The sequence below is a fragment of the Rattus norvegicus genome, chromosome 3 (assembly GCF_036323735.1).
Source record: "Rattus norvegicus strain BN/NHsdMcwi chromosome 3, GRCr8, whole genome shotgun sequence".
Taxonomy (NCBI): domain Eukaryota; kingdom Metazoa; phylum Chordata; class Mammalia; order Rodentia; family Muridae; genus Rattus; species Rattus norvegicus.
The window spans coordinates 150,848,363-150,868,006 of NC_086021.1; the positions used below are offsets into that span (position 1 = coordinate 150,848,363).

At 40.6% G+C, this 19,644-nt stretch overlaps 1 protein-coding gene across 3 annotated transcripts; it reads left to right on the plus strand.

Annotated features, from left to right (window-relative positions):
* The first annotated feature begins 4,451 nt into the window (after positions 1 to 4,451).
* Positions 4,452 to 14,002, plus strand: Snrpb2 (small nuclear ribonucleoprotein polypeptide B2). 3 transcript variants are annotated; one of them, XM_039105469.2, is made up of 7 exons: positions 4,452 to 4,931; positions 6,183 to 6,271; positions 6,736 to 6,908; positions 10,519 to 10,659; positions 11,639 to 11,689; positions 13,124 to 13,212; positions 13,653 to 14,002. In XM_039105469.2, exons 1-7 carry the CDS (start codon positions 4,903 to 4,905, stop codon positions 13,810 to 13,812), a joined length of 732 nt encoding a protein of 243 aa, XP_038961397.1. In that variant the 5' UTR covers positions 4,452 to 4,902; the 3' UTR covers positions 13,813 to 14,002. The 3 variants fall into 3 exon arrangements, with proteins under 3 accessions (XP_038961397.1, NP_001102062.1, XP_038961398.1); NM_001108592.3 differs by having other exon boundaries at positions 4,472 to 4,499; positions 13,653 to 14,000; XM_039105470.2 differs by lacking the exon at positions 4,452 to 4,931 and adding an exon at positions 4,932 to 5,024.
* Positions 14,003 to 19,644: the final 5,642 nt, after the last annotated feature.

The window sequence follows — 19,644 nt, forward strand, 5'->3', positions numbered from 1 at the left end:
AAAAATAAGAGTGTGCTTATGAAGGATTTAAAAAGTAAGACTGAAATGCAACGAAAGGAAATTAATTGTACAAATTTATTCCCTTCCAGAATGGAAAGAGAGCCTTGCTTTTCAGTAAACTTTAACTGAACATAATTTCAACCATCTGAGGTAGTGTAAACCTGATTTGGTGCTCAACAATAATCCTTAGACTTGTTTAATGCTTGTTGTGAAAATAATTCATTCTACATACATTTTTTAGTGTAATTACCACCTGTAGGGAGAAAAAATATGCAAGCAAGTTGCCATACATTTTCTGACTGTATCTAGCATAAATAAGACAAAACATATCCAGTATAGTTTTATGGTACCATTCCTTTTAAGCATGTTCTTTTCCCAAAGTCACTGCTGCAAGATACTGGAAAACATTTAATGAGAAACATAAAACATGTGCAGATAAAGTACAGGAAATATATGTGTATTGAGAGCCACAAAGAGACAGTGCAGTCACTATCTATAATTTAGGTGTCTTGACACAGGTTTACTCCCAACTGGCCGTAGTAATTTTTCTGATGCCCTGAAAATAAGCAAATTTTATCGTTAGTAGATGCATGAAACTTGTATATGATGGTTTTAACGCTGCCTCTGGGTTTAGTTGATAAAAAGCCTGTTTCACTGGAAAGTAAATCTTGTTGCCTAATAAAAATATGAGTCTAAACCAAGCAGAACTCCAGGGAAACATATATTCTCTTCTATTAGTTTTAAAATGTGAGTTTTTGACATCTAACTCCTACTTTGACCAGCAAGAGGTCAGAGTTTATAGAAGATTTATTTATTTATTTATTTATTTATTTATTTATTTATTTATTTATTTTTATTAACTTGAGTATTTCTTATATACATTTCGAGTGTTATTCCCTTTCCCGGTTTCCGGGCAAACATCTCCCTCCCCCCTCCCCTTCCTTATGGGTGTTCCCCTCCCAACCCTCCCCCCATTGCCGCCCTCCCCCCACCAGTCTAGTTCACTGGGGGTTCAGTCTTAGCAGGACCCAGGGCTTCCCCTTCCACTGGTGCTCTTACTAGGATATTCATTGCTACCTATGAGGTCAGAGTCCAGGGTCAGTCCATGTATAGTCTTTAGGTAGTGGCTTAGTCCCTGGAAGCTCTGGTTGCTTGGCATTGTTGTACATATGGGGTCTCGAGCCCCTTCAAGCTCTTCCAGTTCTTTCTCTGATTCCTTCAACGGGGGTCCTATTCTCAGTTCAGTGGTTTGCTGCTGGCATTCACCTCTGTATTTGCTGTATTCTGGCTGTGTCTCTCAGGAGCGATCTACATCCGGCTCCTGTCGGTCTGCACTTCTTTGCTTCATCCATCTTGTCTAATTGGGTGGCTGTATGTGTATGGGCCACATGTGGGGCAGGCTCTGAATGGGTGTTCCTTCAGTCTCTGTTTTAATCTTTGCCTCTCTCTTCCCTGCCAAGGGTATTCTTGTTCCCCTTTTAAAGAAGGAGTGAAGCATTCACATTTTGATCATCCGTCTTGAGTTTCATTTGTTCTAGGCATCTAGGGTAGTTCAAGGATTTGGGCTAATAGCCACTTATCAACGAGTGCATACCATGTATGTCTTTCTGTGATTGGGTTACCTCACTCAGGATGATATTTTCCAGTTCCAACCATTTGCCTACGAATTTCATAAAGTCGTTGTTTTTGATAGCTGAGTAATATTCCATTGTGTAGATGTACCACATGTTCTGTATCCATTCCTCTGTTGAAGGGCATCTGGGTTCTTTCCAGCTTCTGGCTATTATAAATAAGGCTGCAATGAACATAGTGGAGCACGTGTCTTTTTTATATGTTGGGGCATCTTTTGGGTATATGCCCAAGAGAGGTATAGCTGGATCCTCAGGCAGTTCAATGTCCAATTTTCTGAGGAACCTCCAGACTGATTTCCAGAATGGTTGTACCAGTCTGCAATCCCACCAACAATGGAGGAGTGTTCCTCTTTCTCCACATCCTCGCCAGCATCTGTTGTCCCCTGAGTTTTTGATCTTAGCCATTCTCACTGGTGTGAGGTGAAATCTCAGGGTTGTTTTGATTTGCATTTCCCTTATGACTAAAGATGTTGAACATTTCTTCAGGTGTTTCTCAGCCATTCGGCATTCCTCAGCTGTGAATTCTTTGTTTAGCTCTGAACCCCATTTTTTAATAGGGTTATTTGTTTCCCTGCAGTCTAACTTGATTTATTTATAATGCATCCAATTTTCTTTACACTACATGTATATGTGATCACAGTTCAGGTACAATTGTCTCCCTAATACTTTAGATATAGAATCAGGTGATTACAAGTTTTCTCAAAGAACCAGGTATAAAAGAATCTTTCATTTGCTTGTTGTAATTGTTGTCTCTGAGGCTTATTGTCTCAATCTGGCATCTATCTATCTATCTATCTATCTATCTATCTATCTATCTATCTATCTATCTATCTGCTTACCTACCTACCTACCTCTCCTGAATTGCTCTGCTTGACCTCAAATTAACTCTAGCAACCTGCTCTAATCTTCAGGCTCCTTCTCATTCTCTGGGTCATACTGACTTAACTGTGTCTAGCTTGTTCTCTCTTCAATCTGTCTCTGTAAAACTCTCCTGGTAAAACTGACTCTTCCTCTTCCTCCTCCTCCTCACCCTCTTCCTCCTCCTTCCTCCCCTTGTCTCTGGACTGCCCTCTTCAGTAGCTTCCCTTTTCTCTCTCTTCTCGTGAGAGTTGGGCATATCCTATTCTGTCAAATCTTCTTCTGATTCATCACTTTGTCTGCCACTCAATTAGACATCACTTCCAAATGGGTGATTCTTTCTTCCAACTAATGTTACTTCATTGTTTGGGATTAAAGTGTGTACTCAAGGCATGTCTATATTCCAGCCAGAAGGATTAAAGCTGTGTGTGTATGTGCTAAAGCTGAGGTACACCAAACTAGAAACAGCTTTTTCCCCCCAGTAAACAACACAGTCTCTGGGTTTACAGTGTGCTCAAATATCCTGCAACAACCAGGAAAGCCCCTTCCCCTTCATTCCTTGCCAGACCCTATTTCAATTCTTGCTTTCTCCGACATTCACAAAACCATTGAGGAAAGCTTGCAGTGACTACTCATGGATACAAAAATGTGTTCATTCTTTATACATGAACCTGGAAAACAGCACAGAAACCACTGACACTGAGTTGTCATTGGACAATTTCTTCCTTGCTGTGTAAAAGGTATAGTAGCCATGATTCAAGCTTTGATAGAAAAGGTGTGGAGTTTCTTTAAATCTCTATTTTCTTCCCAGGTGGAATGTCCTTGCATGTTTATAAATTTTCTTTTTAAAAATAGCTATGACCTCTCGGCCAGATCAGTTTATGTCACACAGGCAGGTTATATCTTATTTCAGCGCTCTCCTTGTAATGAAGCACCAGCAATCAACTGCTCAGATCTTCTCGTTGCTTAGAAATTATTTTATATTTACTTGATGTTCTTTTGGTAAAAACACACTCAATATTCAATATTTACAAAAACCAGACTGGTTTCTTTATCTACACAATTAAAGGACACTTTTCTGTGGTTGTTTAACATTATTTCCTACCCACATTTACAGGATTTTCATTGGCTATCACATTTGATTTAGTATGGCCTAATTTTCACGAAACTTCATTCATTCATTCATTCATCCATTTATTGAGTGTAAGTCATTCTCCTAATTCAGTGAGCAAAGGGGATAAAAATGACTACTCTAAAAACACTATTTCCGTCCTGCAACTTCATGTGGCTTTCAAATATTAGAACACTCAAGCTGATAAAATCAACTGATTTGGTCCCTGACCCAATTTTTAGCCTAGAAAAATCCAGGCATTTTGTGAGGATAAGGTGGGAGAGAGGGCGGGAGTTAACCGTTTCTAAATGAGTTTAGGCATGTGATCCTTAGTTTGCTTTCTCCTGAAATCTGGTGAGAGTACCAGCAAAGACTCACGAATCTCTTTGCTCTAGGGTCGAAGACTGGGCTGCATCTAAGGTGCAATCTGTAGAGTGCTGGAGTGTTCTTTCAGACTCCCATTGATTGACTTCAGGGAGTGACAATGGCAATTCTACAGCTGGTATTAAGCCAAGTTGGGCAGAACCCATAGAAAGGCTTGACTAAGTTGCCGCTGGAGACACGCTCCTGTAAAATTTTTCACATCATAAAGTTGGGAAACTTCAAAGTTTCAGTAATGGAAACGATGCCCTACCCTTCCCTTCTCTGCCTTCACTCCTTGACCGCTGTATCCTAAGTTGATCCCACCCAGTTCTTCCCCTTTCCACTATAACCTCCAGGCTACGGGAATGCGCATGCGCAGAAAGATTCTGCCGCTGGCGACCCTGGCGAGGAGATCTCGATTGAATCGGTGCTCGGCTCTTCGACTTATCTGAGTTCGATTGAGGAGTGTGGCGGTCCTCTTCCGGCGCTGGGAGCCTCTTCCGGCTTTAGCTTCAAGCGGACCGCGCCGGCTTCAGGTGGGTTTGCCGGGGTCTTCCTTGCTGTGGCTGGTCTCGGCCTTTGGTGGGATCTGTCCCGTCCGGACTGAGCCAGCCAGAGCGAAGGTGTCGTTGGTTGCGCGGTTCCGGGCTCCGCGGACGCATGGAAGGAAGGGACGGCGACCCTAGGGCTGGCGGGTTAAGGCCCGGCGTCGTATCCTGTTCTCTGCGGGATGGTTGGATTTTTAATGTCCGAGGACCCTAGTGTTGGGCAGATCAGCAGGTGTTTAAAGAGGCTCGAGCTGACATAGAAATTAGCCCAAGGAGAGAAAATAGCACGTTGCTTGCTTGGAGGCGGGGCAGGGTGTACAGTTCTTTGTGCACTCTCAGTCTCCCTCCGACCGCCGGCAGCCTTTTGGGTTTCAGGTGCCCGCAGGAGCTAATGCCAGAGCCTTTGTTCTTGTCCCTCAGGTGAGACACCAGCCCTTCTCCAGGTTCCCATTTGGGAGGCAAACCTTTGATAAACGTTACTTATCCGTTACCTACATAGTGCAGGCCCTTCCTGTAAGTAACACTCTGATGTTCAGAACAGCTTGTTGTATGACATTGGACACTTGCGTCCTTTAACGTGTAATAGCCATCGATAATAAATAGTAACTTTAGGTGCTTACTGACGCAGACTGCTAGATGTCTGTCTCATAATCTTATGGGCTTCATTTTATAGGCGCAGTTAGTATCCATAATTTGTAACTGAGGACTTGAGACATTAAGGAACTTGCCCCACCTCGAAGCAGGTTGTAAAAGCATAGACAGAACTTGAATCTGTATATTATTGGTACAAGAATATGAGTTCTGAATTATCTTTCTAAACTGTCCATTGAGTTACCTATCTGTCTGTCTGTCTGTCTATCTACACACACATAAATAGATTTGAGGGCTGTCGAGATGGCTTGGCAGGCCTTCTTGATTTTTGCTACTTGACCTTGCCCACTTTGAGTTTGGCTCTTGTGACTCACATAGTGGACGAAGAGACAGAAGTGAAAGCCCCTGAAGAGACAGAAGTGAAAGCCCCTGAAAGGTTGTTCTCTGACCTCACCATACACGATGGCACTAGTAAACACATACATACACACACACACACACACACACACACACACACACACACACACACACTAAACGTTTCAATAAATACATTCGTGAGTGAATCCATGAACTGTGTTTTAATTTGTATTGTTTTATTACAATTTTTTTAAACTACGTGTGTGTTTACTGATCTTTTATAAAATGTTCAACTCATTTTACTGAAAAACTTTTCTGGTGAATATGATCAAAATACATCGTATGACATTCTCAAAGAATTAGTAAGTATACTTTAAAAAGTTACTTCATTCTGTAGATGAAAGGGCAATATCATTTAAGTGGGGCTTAAGAAAGAATAACCTGAATAATGTTTCTAACTCTGCCTATGTGCTGACAGATTCTACCAATTTGTAGAATCTTGGTATTGTTCTACCAGGCTTTGATCTTGGGAGCTATTTTCCATTTGTCTAAAAGAGATGGTTATGAAGTTAGGGAGGAATTACTGTCTACTTCAGCTGACGTTTTCTGATGTCAGTGGTGGAAAAATAATGGATCGGCTAATAGTTGTTGGTTTTGGCTATGCCATAACCTGCATGATTTAACCCTCCTTGCTAATAATAGGTTATTTATTATTTCTTTTAGGCTACTTGAAGAGTTTTACCCAAACATGGATATCAGACCAAATCACACGATTTATATCAACAACATGAATGACAAAATTAAAAAAGAAGGTATGTTCTTTTAAAAACCGCTTTTTCACAACTAACATGCGGTTATTCACTTGTGTCTTAGGAATGGTCTCAGTGTCTCCTTTAGTCATCTTGGTGTTCAACAATGGTTTATCCCATTTTTACACACTTTTAAGAATTTTTAATATAAGAATTTGCAGGGATTGTGTGTTTTGAATGTTTTAATTCACAAGTGGCTTCAAATAACTTTTCTTTTCTTTTCTTTTTTTTTTTTTTTTTTTTTTTTTTTTTGGAGCTGGGGACCGCCTTGAACCCAAGCGCTCTACCACTGAGCTAAATCCCCAACCGGCTTCAAATAACTTTTAATTGGGTAGCCAATGGGAGTAGTGTGTTTTTGCTAAGTCAGTATAAATAAATGAATGGTAAGGGTGCTCATTGTATTGTTATTTTATGAAGAACTTAATTCTTGTTTCCTTCACAAAATGTTTTCTTTCTTGTTTGTACAGAATTGAAGAGATCCCTGTATGCCCTGTTTTCTCAGTTTGGACATGTGGTAGATATTGTGGCTTTAAAGACCATGAAGATGAGAGGGCAGGCTTTTGTTATATTTAAGGAACTGGGCTCATCCACAAATGCTTTGAGACAGTTACAAGGATTTCCATTTTATGGTAAACCAATGGTGAGCTGATCCTATTATTTCTACTGTAGTCATTATTGACCGGTCAATAGATTTTTTTTTTTTTAAGTGAAGAGTTAATACTAAGTTATTGCTTTCTGTGTGTTTGATTTTGTTTGTTTGTTTGTTTGTTTAGAGATTTTAGGGATATTTTGTAGCTATTTTATTTGTTTTGAGAAAGGGTCTCTGGTACCCTAGGCTAGCCTTTAACTTGTTATATTGCCAGGGCTTAATCCTTTAGACTCTACTCCCCAAGTGCTGGGATGATAGGAGTGCACCACCACACAAGGTTTATATGAATATTGTTATAAATACACACTACTACAGCTGAATTAACTGTTAATTTATTCTAGTTAAAATGAGCAAAGCTAAAATATATTATGATTTATATCATTGAAAAATAAGGTAACAATACAAGTAAAATTCTTTTAAAAAATGAGAAATTAAGGTAGTCATGGTGTTACATGCGCGTATTCTCAGCTCTTGGGAGGAGAGGCAGGAGGATCAGAAGTTCAAGGAGATCCCAGGGTATATAAGGCTTCGTCTCAAAGAATCAAGTGGAAAGGCTGGTCCAGAGGGCATGAGGTCCCTGGGTGTAAGACTCAGTGACAGAGGATTGGAAATGAGTTGAACACATGTCTTAAGTGTGAGTACATACATTGTATCTTGAGTATGGATTCATACTGCCTTTCTGCTAGGATTGGAAAATTGTGTAATGAGGCCTTGGAGAGCCAAGGCCTGTGGTTTAGAGGATCTGAATCCTCATTCTGGTTTTGCCATTGGCAGATTCTGTCCTTCTGTTCACACTCACCACCCTACAATATGAGCAAATTGAATCTTTGGATTAAATTGGGGATCCAAAGGACTAGAATAGACACTTCAAGCTTTGCTGACCACATAAAGTTTCTGATACTTATTGTTTTGTTTGTGTGTTTTTAACCTTTTAAAAATGTGTTAAAAATTATTAACTCGCAGGCTGCACAAAAACTGGTCATAATCTGGATTTGGCCTTCTGTCTAGCCCTTGTATGTCATGGAGAAAGATAGGGCATGAGGCTAATCTTGTCCATTTAGGGTGCATTCCTATAGCCAGTGCATCAGCACTTGGACACCAATCTTATTAAAACATCTAAGGTTGTGCTTTTCTGTATGCTAGGAGGGAACATATTTTTAATACGGTCAGGCAGTAAGATTGCAGGCCTCACTAGCCAGATGCTCTTCTGTGGTAGCCCTTCTCTTAGATAGCAAGAAAATCAGGAAAAACAGTAAATACACAGAGAATGGGAGTGGGGGTGCTCCAGCCAACCCCATACTGTGAGCTGGCACACTACAGCGGAGCCCTTGTGCTGTATCACACTCTTTCCTGGTTTCAGTAAGGTGAAATTCCTGAAATCAGCTAATACTACTCAATATGAAGAATTAGCAGTCTAGATCTCATGTGCTTAGAGCATAAGACATCTTTAGACACTTTGGCTAAGTTGAAGTGGCAACTGTTTTCTGTTCTCTGTCTGCCTTGAGGGAGGTTAGCAGGAGCTGCCAGATCTCCAGCATCTGGGCAGGGTGAATGCGACGCTTTGAGCTGCCTTACTTGTATTTAGGGTTTTTTTACATTAGATCAGAAGGGAGCACAATTTGCTTCGATTTCTAACTGAGAACAAATTGCCTCAGTGAAGTAGAACTACTGTTCTGAGGCTTCTGTCACGAGCGTTTTGGGATAAATGTCAATCGTGCTCTTTGCTATCTTTAAGGGATGAGTTACATTTTATTTTACATGGTCATTTGGACCAGAGTTTCTTAGTAGTGCACTTTGGGATCTTTGCTAATCACCAGTGTTTAGTAGAATCCCTGGCCTCTACCCACTAGAAGCTAAAAGCACCTCAGCTTAGCAGTATCTGTAGAAGTGCCAATTGTCCCTGGACAGACTGCATTACGTCCTAGTACGAGCTGTTGTTGAACTCAGATACGTTCTTAGGTGACTGTGTTGTAAAGTCACACAAGTCAGGTACCCAAGATCGGTTCAGGTCAGGGACAAGGTTGAAGACCTAAGAGAACTGAATTCTTCTGAGTGGTCTTGTCTGTTAGAATGAAGGGAAGGTTAGCAGAGCTGTGTGGAGTCTGCTGTAGTAGAAGACCAGGCCCAGCCTGGGGTTCTGAGGGGTGCCTGCTTTTCCTCTTCTTCCCCAGGTGAATTCTTTCCTAGCTGAATAAGGAGAAAGAAAGAATCCCTTTGGTTTTAAGAAATCCTTGCCTTCTATTTATTCTACTTGAAAGTGCTTTTCCTTCTCTTCAGACCAAGATCAGTAGTATTGGAATAAGAATACTTCATAGAATTATAATGTTTTGATATCATCCAAGAAATATTGACTCTGAGCTCCATAGATGTGTTTGATTGAGTTGAAATTACACCTTGTAGACATTTATACCCTAGATCACTACAGTTTATTGTTGGCAGAAATATTTGGTCATCTCATCAGTGGTGAGTTTAGCCACGTGGGTAATGTATTAGTCTGTCTATTGCTTAAAGCTGTTCATCATTCCCTTTTATGCTTGCTAAAAGCAGAGTCTGAAGCCTTACCTAGACCTACTGTGTCAGAATCTTGCCCAGAGACTCACTGAGCTGTTGGATTGTGCAATGTACTTGATAAAGCATTAGCATAGGCTAGTGTGTTTGAGTGCTTCCTAGTCTCAGGTGCCTATCATCTTGCTGGCTCTCTGCTATAGGAGACTAATGTGTGGTCTCTCTGTTCCCTCTCAAGCCACTTTTTTTTAAAAGATTTATATTTATTTTATGTATATAAGTAGCTGTCTTCAGACACACCAGAAAAGGGCATCAGATCCTATTGCAGATAATTGTGAGCCACCATGTGGTTGCTGGGATTTGAACTTAGGACCTTTAGAAGAGCAGCCAGTGCTCTTAACCACTGAGCCATCTCTACAGCCCTCTCAAGCCACTTTAACATTTAAGTTGCTGAATTCATTTTTTGAAAATGATAAATTCAAAGGAAAGTCATTTACAGATCTCAGGATCTATCACTGGAAATAACAAATACCATGATACATTCCATAGATGATTGACACATATTGATTCTTTTTATGAGCTACTGGTAAGTTTTCCTAGTTATTAAGACAGAAGTAGTAGTAATATAGCTTCTTTATCCTTGTTCTTACAACATGAAGTCTGGTAGTGGTGGGAATTAAACTTTGTACTTTATACATGATAGTCTTCACTCTCCTATTCAGCTGTATCTCTTCACCTTTATTTTGAACTAAATTCTAAGTGTTTTTCAGACTGGCCTTAAAATTGTTCTGTAGCCCAGGCTGGCCTCCGGTGTGTGGTGTTCTTGACTTGGCCTCTTGAGTGCTTAGATTATAGATCAGAGCCACCCAGCCCAACCATGATTGTCCTTTATTAAAGACAGTTGGGTGTAGTGTCCTTATTGTGAATCATAGGCCACAACTTAATTTATTTCTACCAATCTATTCCAATGATTTCCTTAGAGATGTGTTTAAAATTGGTTTGCAGTGTACTTATGTGCTGGGGTTTAAAAGGTTAACAACTAGTGTAAACATCCTTCAACAAAGTGAAGTAAATTGTTTTCCTATAATTACAACAGAGAATTCAGTACGCAAAAACAGATTCCGATATAATATCTAAAATGCGTGGTACTTTCGCTGACAAGGAAAAGAAAAAGGAAAAGAAGAAAGCTAAAACCATGGAACAGGCTGCAGCAGCTGCAAACAAGAAGCCTGGTCAGGTGAGACAGAGCAGCGCACATGTGGATACGTGTGTCTGTCTGTGTCTGTGTCCGTGTCCGTGTCCGTGTGTGTGTGTGTGTGTTTATTCACTTATATGAGGCATGGTCTTTGGGGATTGTATCTATTGTACACGTATGTGTTTAAAAAGGTTTTAAGAGGCTGGGATAATTAAATTTGTAAAATTTTAGTGTTTATATTTAAGCAACAATTTAGAATATCAGAGAATTGCAGTAAACAGTTTTATTCTGATTTGTATACTGTTTCATGGCATCTTTCTATAAGATACTTAATGGCACTTTTCTTGAAATCTGCCTATAAATTGTACATAATCTCTTCATCATGAGTGTCCTACTCAGAGCTTCTTTGACCAATTACAGGGGCAACATTTGTGATCTCTAGTAAAAGTAACAGTATAAAACAAGAGTAGTTACTTCTGGATTAAAAATGATCAATTTGACTCTGTATAATGTCAGTTATAATGTTGTTTTTAAAAAGCAAGACTGTTCCTTTTGTCCTTCATTATTTTTTATTTTATTTTATTTTTGAGACTCCTAGATGGAGTCTGCCCTCAGATGTAACCCTCACAGCACACTTGGTCTCTGCATCATTGACAGTTTAAACATGAAAGCAGGGTGTGGTATTGGCACACCTTTAATCCCAGTTCTCAGGAGGAAGGGGCAGGTAGCCTGGTCTACACAGTGAATTCCAGGACAGCTGAGCTACATAGCGAGACTGTCTCAAAAAGAAATTCAAGTGTTAAGTTTTATAATGTGGTCTGTGGAGTTGAGGGATAAGAATAACATTTCAGGAATAACTAACAAACTAAATACTTAAGACATAAGATCTTAAACTGAAATGGAGTAAGATCTTTACAGTTATTTTTATGTTGTTTATGTTATATTTATGTTATAAATAGCACTTGCTTTTTTAGCAGGACTGAAATTTAACCATTTCTTAATCTCAATATCTTTTTTGTAGGGAACACCAAATTCAGCTAATACTCAAGGAAATGCAGCACCAAATCCTCAGGTAATGTTTTCCTCCATAGAGTGTTTGCCTTATAATAAAAATTACTGCTATTTAAAATAGTGTACAAGTCTTCAAAAACAAGTAATTCATTTGCAAGGCATAATTGCTTGTCATTTTAAGAAACTCGCTCTTCAAATCATGTAAGTTTCCTAAGACAAGCAAACAAAACCTGGCCTGACCACTTGTTTCCCATGACTCGGTGACAAGGCAGAAAGTGTGAGAGCTGAGTGATTGAAGGCACATGACAGAGTACTCGTGAGGCCTGTTTCCATCCAGGTCCTGATGCACTGCCCTGTCTTTTTCAGATTCACGTTGGGCAGCGGTGGTTGCCTCCTCTTCCCCAATTCAGCCTCATTTTTATATTTCCTGTTCTGACATGACCCACACCTCTGTATCACCAAGAAAGTTAGAATATTAGAGTTATATGCTTTTAATTTTTTTTCTCTCCTTTGTTGCTGGAGATTGAACCCCTGGCCTAGACTAGACAAGTGCTGTACTACTGAGCTGCCCACCACCCTTCAGCCCTACTGAGACAGTCTTGATATACTCTCAAAACTCTCAGTCCTCCTGTCTTAACTTCCTGAGTGCTGGGATTACAGATATTATCGCTATACCTGATCCTGTGCTTTTTCTTATGATCTTTCTTTCTAGTCTTTGAACTCTTAGAACTTGTAGTCAGTTCATAAATACCAGCACTTGATTCTCTGTCTTTACTTGTTCACTAATTGCTTTTTATACTTGGTCTTTCCCTCCATGATACTACCAAGTAGCCAAGGTATCTTCTTATGTATAAATCCTTTATATACTCCCTGTAGTTTCAGGTTGGGGTATCAAGGACATGACTTAGTATCTAGTATTCTGCTTGTTTCTGTTTGTTTTAGATAAGTAGATGCAACTCATACCATTTACTGTGTGTGTGTGTGTACACATGAACTCACTAACTCACACACACATACACATCAACACACAGAGTAAATATCAGCAGGTTGTGGTTCTCAGTAGTAACACTAGTTGTAAATTATCTCCTGTTCTGATAGTAATCAGTGGTGCCCAGGACTCACACCCCGTAGTGTGAGCTAAGTAGAGTGACTAGCTAAAGAGCCTGATGTGGCTGCCTTTCCTAGTTTTTCAATTCTCTATTCCAGGTGACAGAATTCTCCAGTCATGACTGACCCACGGGTGTTTCATCTATAAATAGTTTTCCCAGAATCATAACCTTCCAGATTTGGGGTGTCCTGGCTTCCATGCTGGCCTCAACTGTTGTTAAGTTTCTAGCCGTCATTGTTCTCAGCTTTCTTCCGTTGTGTTCAGATTTCGTTGTGTTCATTGTGAGCTTCAGTGGCGTTCTCTGCAGATGAGGTTTTCATGTTTCTTAAACCAAATACCTTGCAGTACAGATTTTTCCCAGGTTAACTTGGTCTTTTGTTTTAATAGGTCCCTGATTACCCTCCAAACTATATCCTGTTCCTTAATAACTTACCAGAAGAGACGAATGAGATGATGTTATCCATGTTGTTCAACCAGTAAGTTATTGTTGTTGTTGTTGTTGTTTTAAACCAAACATCTGTTCATAGGAGCCTCCTAACAGGACAACTAGCACTTCTCTACATTGAGGTCATTTGTCACTCCACAACAGTCGTTCTCTGCAGGGTCATCGATTTAGTCTGGGATTAGTCATGGATTGAAGCCAGTCTCAGGCTTAGAATCTAAAGAGCTAGCTGTCCTCTGTTGGAATTATTCTCATGGATAAAATGGGAAACAAACCTTTAACAAGACAGAAGTAGAATTTGTGGAATTAGCATGTACTCATGGAATCCCTCCATGGTAAACTTTTATGTCAAATGCCTCTATCCTACTTGGGATTCCTGGTTGCATGTGATTGTTTTTCCTAGACCAGAGTGGGAAGTTACTCAACAAGTTTACGTATGCATTTGCCTGTGTTTATTGCTTTTGTTTTTCCTAGGTTCCCTGGTTTCAAGGAAGTTCGCCTGGTCCCGGGGAGACATGATATTGCGTTTGTAGAATTTGAAAATGATGGGCAGGCTGGAGCAGCCAGAGATGCTCTGCAAGGGTTTAAGATCACACCATCCCATGCCATGAAGATTACCTATGCCAAGAAGTAACACGGGGAGTGCCAGTTTTAAAGGACTTGGTATTATTTATAGCTTTTGTTTTAATTATATTCAGTCAAGTTGTTTGAAATGGTTGGAAGTGAAGGTGAAGTTTTGGAAAAAGAGTCACCTAATTTTTTTTTAGTTTTGGTGAACTATGAAATACAAAGCCTTAATTTTGTACAATAAACTTTTATTTGTATTCTGTTTACTGGTCTATTGTCCTACCATGAAGCACTTATTTTCCTACACATTTGAAAGTATGTAAACCCCCAGAGTGGGGGTTTAGGTCACTTTGGAGCAGCTAATGATACAGACGTTGAAGGGAACAGATTACAGCACCCAGTGAGCAGCATGTTAGTAAAATGATCACCCCGCTGTGAGTACACAGCACAGTTGCTTCCTGTGTCCAGGGCACAGTGGACCGTACAGTATTAGTGGCCATGTGATAATAACTGCTTACTGTTGTCTAGAAAAACAAGAAATGGGATTGCTGCCTGCAGTGTGACATTTACTTTTTCCCTTCTTAAAGGTTAATATCTAGTCTCAATTCTGGATGACTTTCAGTCAAGGGTCCCAGGGTTGGTACTGTCTGCGTATAATTCCAGCATTGTGGAGGCAGAGGCAGGAGGATTACTGCAAATTTAAGACCAGTGTTAGCTGTTTACATGACCCTTCCTCAAAATAAATAAATAGATTTAAAACAATGAATAAAATGCCAGACCTCCTCCAAGAGAAAGGTTATGTAATCTCTGTTTCCTAAAACAGAGGCGATCTTTCTTGGCGACACTGTGGTATACATAGGTTAGATGTTAGGTATGCAGTCTACAGCCTAGCTTTAAGTCCCCTGCCCATTGTTTAGAGACAAGATTTCGCAAATGTAGACCAGGCCGGCACCCGAGTGTTAAGATTACACTGTGCCCTACTGTAAGTTCTTTGTAATTGTTAAACAGATTTCCAAAGCCTTCTTAGTTTTGCTTATACTTATGACTTGGCTTCTCCCTGCTAATGAAACTATCTTTAGCAACTGACTTTACTTTTCAAATATAGCACATAGCGAAAAATACCATTTCTTGATATTCTTGCTTGAACATTTCCTTAAAACTCCCATAGAACTTAAGTTTTTCTTGTGTGCCTTAAAAAAGGTCATTTTTAGATTTAGAAAGAGACTCTTCTCATAAATGTATTAAGAGGAGATAAGAAAAATTATTCCTAAAACTACTGTATCAAATACTTATTTTTTCCAAATAAAAGTAAAATTTCTCCAAAAAGCAAAACGATTATGACAGATAGCTGGTTGCTTAGAGATGAGAGAATGGAAATCAATTTTGATTGTCATGTGGTTGTATACAGTTGCCCAAACTACCGGACGAAGAGTAAGCTAGGCAGATTTACTGCAAGCGTGCTCTGTGTTGGAAGCACCAGTTTGTAACATCAGTGGATAAGAAATTGGGTATTAGGAATAAAATGACTGTGAGCATGCAGGTAGATGTTCACATGTGTCTGTGTTAGATTTCCAACAAAAGGATGATAATCTAACTTAATAATCTCCATTTATGTCAAAATTGCAGAAATAGTACATAGAACTCCTGTATGGAGTTCAGTCAACTCAGTAACTGGCATCTGAGTTTTGAAGATATGCTCCTATGTTTCCTATTACCTTAATTTTTTTAAAGCCTTCTGCAAATATTTTCTGTCTTTAATATCATGAATCTGTGAATAACCAAATTTAGCATTCCAGCAAGATTCGGCTAGAATAACAGATCCTGAACAGGAAACCATCTTAGTATAAGCAATTGAAAAGGAAGGAAGGAAAAAATGTAGAGCCAAGACGTACGTGTGTGTGTGTGTGTGTGTGTGTGTGTGTGTGTGTGTGTGTGTTCCATGTCATAGCTTAGAAAGGGATAGTCTGCCTTCTTACTATAACTTAGGATAGAAAAGCTTATTCTGCCCTGTAGAACTAGGAGACATAGCCTATGGTTATGTTCTCTTGCGGGGGCCAGCAGTGAAGAGAATGCATGGCTCAGGATGGCTGAGAGATTCACTGTCAGGTCCAGTAAAGGCACAATGGACCCAGAGAATTCTTTACAGCCTTTTTCGCTGGAGAGCTAGCTGGAAGTAACCTGGGAACCCAGGAACCTGTGGATCTGGATATCACAGAATCAGCTCAGCAGTGTCTGTGGTCCCTCAACCAGGCCTTTCCTTGAAGCAACTAAATCTGGTATCTAACTGTCGCCCAGAGCACCTGTTCCCACTTTGAGTGATCTTCCTTCCCAACAGAAACAAACAACTGGGGTGTGGGAGCTTCGTTGTGAAGGACTACCATGGACCTTTCCCAAATGGCCTTCCTGTCCTTTTCATAACACCTGGTTGTACTTTAGTTTTATTCCCACTGAATTTTGAGTTAATGATCAGTATAAGGTGAGTAAAGCAGACTCACACATGGGATTATATTATCTGAGTTAGGATCCAGTTTACAGATTTTACAGAAGCTAGGGCTTTACTTTAAGGCCATGAATTCTGAACATGGGGAAGTCCAACTGGAGCTTATGGGTGTTAAACCCCCATTCTCAATTTAGAAAGCCCATCAGCCAGGTAGGGTGGTGGCCAAGCTACATTTTCAAGAAGATCAAGAATTATTTTTTTCTTAACTTGGGGTTTAAGGAGTTGAACCACACACACACACACACACACACACACACACACACACACACACACACACACACACAAATATCTACATACACACATTCACACATGCATGCATATTTTTTTTCATTTTACATGCAGTGTGTATGCTGTAAACAAGAGGTGAGTCTGAGTGGTTGAGTCCCCATCTGAGAGAGCAAGATGGAAAGTACACGATGAGGTAAAAGGTGTCCCTCAGTTTTCCTGAGTCATAGTACTTTGGATGGGGCATCCTTCATCAAGGACATTTCAACGTATTGACCTTATACTCCACCCTATTCCCAATGATGAGACTGAGCCTGGGGTGTAGTCCCTGAGATTTAAGATTTTATTAGCTATTGATTTACTGCAGTGAGCCCAGGACTTTGTGCATGCTGAGCAAACACCGTGACAGTGAGTTATCCCAGCCCTTTTTCTGTTTCTGAGACAGGGTCTCACTAAGGGTTAGTGGATAAGCAGCGAGCAGCAGCTGGAATACTAGCAGTAGATTGAACTGCTGGCTTATCCTGGGATTTCTCCCTGAAGGCCTCAGAGGGAGCTGGGTCCTAAAGAATGCAGCAAGAAAGAGATATAGATGGATGGATGGATGGATGGATGGATGGATGGATGGATGGTAGATAGATAGATAGATAGATAGATAGATAGATAGATAGATAGATAGATAGATAGATAGATAGATCGGTACATCCCAAAGCTGTGCACACTTTAGACAGAAGGGTGAGACATTCATAATAGGGGTCTGTAAGCTGTACTTTACCGTCAGAATCTTGTGCATCAGAAGGATGGTAGCAGGCAGAGTACTCCTTGACTCTGTCTTCTCATTGGAAAGAATTCGCTGGTGAGACACCAACATTTTAAGTCAAGTTTATTAAGCAAAGCAAAACAGAAGAAAGAGTGAGGCGATGGGAGTCTAAGATCGATCCCCGATGCCGCAGCATCTGACTGGGGGAGAAATCTAGCCCAAAGGGCAATTACTAAGTCACAGCTCTTCCTTGTTCCCCTCATACCGAACTCTATGCCTACCCAGCTTCAGTTCTACATACATTCAGCACATCCTTAGATGTGACAGATGTAAAAGGAGCCATTTTCAAGAGTGACAGCTCAAACGTAACTTAAAGAAGGGCCTGGAGAACGCCAGGAAACACAGAAAAAAGGAGGCACATGGGCACTGGTCAGAACTCTTACAGCTTCTCCAATGGCTACAGTGTCTTGAGCATGATGTTAGGCATGGTTGCTTGGGTCTGAATTGTTACAAATTTAATTAAATTCCTATTTGACCAATTGAAATACTACATTAGCCTTAGCTATCTGTTAGGTGCAGTAGTGTGGGGTGATTTAAACTTTCCCTCTGCTGTGGGCGCCACAGTGTGCATGCTGTGGCAGTCTCAAGCTTACCCTGTCCCTGTTTCTTGAAGTTGTTCTAAAACGGCAATTGTCTTTTAAGGCCCATGTTGACTGCTGGTTTGGACTGGAACAGTCTGAAGACAGCCATCCAGTCAGAACTAAGAGTTAATAATTTTTTTGTATTTTCCTACAGATGCTTTTAGGTCCTCAAATTAAAGGCGGAAAACAAAATCAAACCCACACTGCCATTTCCTTTCGAGGTGGTTCCTAATTCACACACTCCTTGATGTGACGCAGGAAAGATGGTTGAAAATCCAAGACGCAGTAGCAGTGGATCTTAGTCCCTCTGGGTGACCTGTGGACAGGGTGGTCAGCAAAGGACGCTCTGGCCATTGTGGGATTTTATCATCTCTAATAAAGACACTGCATAAAAGAGCCTTGCTAATCAGGTCAACGCAGACAGGATAAACAACTCCCACATGCCCTAAAAACCCTTACACACACACAAACAAAACAGTAAAAGTATTACATGCCTGGTGTGTATATCCACGACAAGTAAGAAACGTTTTTATTTTACTAAGCATATTTCACTTGGCTAGAGAAATGCCGGTGCCACGCACCCTATAAAAAGCAGCCACATCCTGTCTGTCTCTCCTGGTAAATGGTAGCCTTTGGACCAGAGCTGTTTTTATTTGATGCTAGATTCCACATGCCTAAAGCAAAACTTGGCACACAGTATATGCACACAGTATCTTTACTATGTGGAACTATGTATTGGTGACTTCTAGAATGTTCCTGAAAGCGTTTTTCAGGGCGAGGCTATTTTAGCTATGGGGAGCCAAGGAGTTCCAGAGTTAAAGCACACAGCGAACTTCATACAAGAGACTTAATGGGGGGAAACAGAATGATGGCTGCCTCTGAGTGGGAGCAGTGGGTGAGGCTGAAGATGGAATTTGTAGAAGCTTTGAAACATGCACAGTGAGCTAGTGGAAAAGAACAGGGTAGCCCTTAAGTATTGCTTGGGGGTGAGGATTTCCAAGTTCCAGGTTCAGGGGCAGGCCAGGGGTAGGGATCCAGGTTCCACTGCCTATTCTTCCTCCGATAGGAGAGACGCTCAGAGCAGGAAAGTAGGAAAAACTGTCTTAGAGTTTTATTGCTGTGAAGACACCATGACCATTATTATGAAGGGAAACATTTAATTGGTACTGGCTTAGAGGTCATACATTTAGTCCATTATTGTCATGGTAGGAAGCATGGTAGCATGAAAGCATCATTCATTGAAACCACCACAATAACAACCTCAAGTTTCACCCTCTTCTCTGGGATCAATCATAGTATTTGTAGATTAAATACATGACCCTTGGAGGAACTTGTTACAGTTTTGATCTTGAGTGTCTCTAAACCACCTTCACGTTAAAATGTGTGTTCCCTGGATTGGTGCAGTTGGAGGAGGTAGCAGCTTTGAGGGGTGTGGCCTACTGAGAGGTCCATATGTCACTGGGGGTGACACAAAGGGGATTGCAGGGTCCCGTTGGCTGTTCTTTCTCTATCTTCTGTTTCCCAGCCCCAAGTGCTGTTCTCTGTTACTGGCTTCCACCAGGATATGCCACAGAGCCAGATCGTTGAGAGCAGTGGTCAGGACCTAAAACTTCCAGACCTGTAACCCACACAAACTTTTTCTTTATAAACTAATTGTCTCAGGAATGTGCTATGAGCTAGTGTACACTGCTATAAGAAGGATTTGTCCCCATTTCCTTCCCCACCCATCTCTTGCTTCCACATTGACATGATGTGGTTGTGATATTAACTAATGTG

What these genes read in the sequence shown, in the direction of transcription:
- Snrpb2 (XM_039105469.2), top strand. Translation starts at nt 4,903, where the DNA reads ATGCCAGAGCCTTTGTTCTTGTCCCTCAG. An exon ending in CCTTTGTTCTTGTCCCTCAG is followed by an intron (nt 4,932 to 6,182) that starts GTGAGACACCAG and finishes TATTTCTTTTAG; the next exon opens with GCTACTTGAAGAGTTTTACC. An exon ending in ATGCAGCACCAAATCCTCAG is followed by an intron (nt 11,690 to 13,123) that starts GTAATGTTTTCC and finishes TTGTTTTAATAG; the next exon opens with GTCCCTGATTACCCTCCAAA.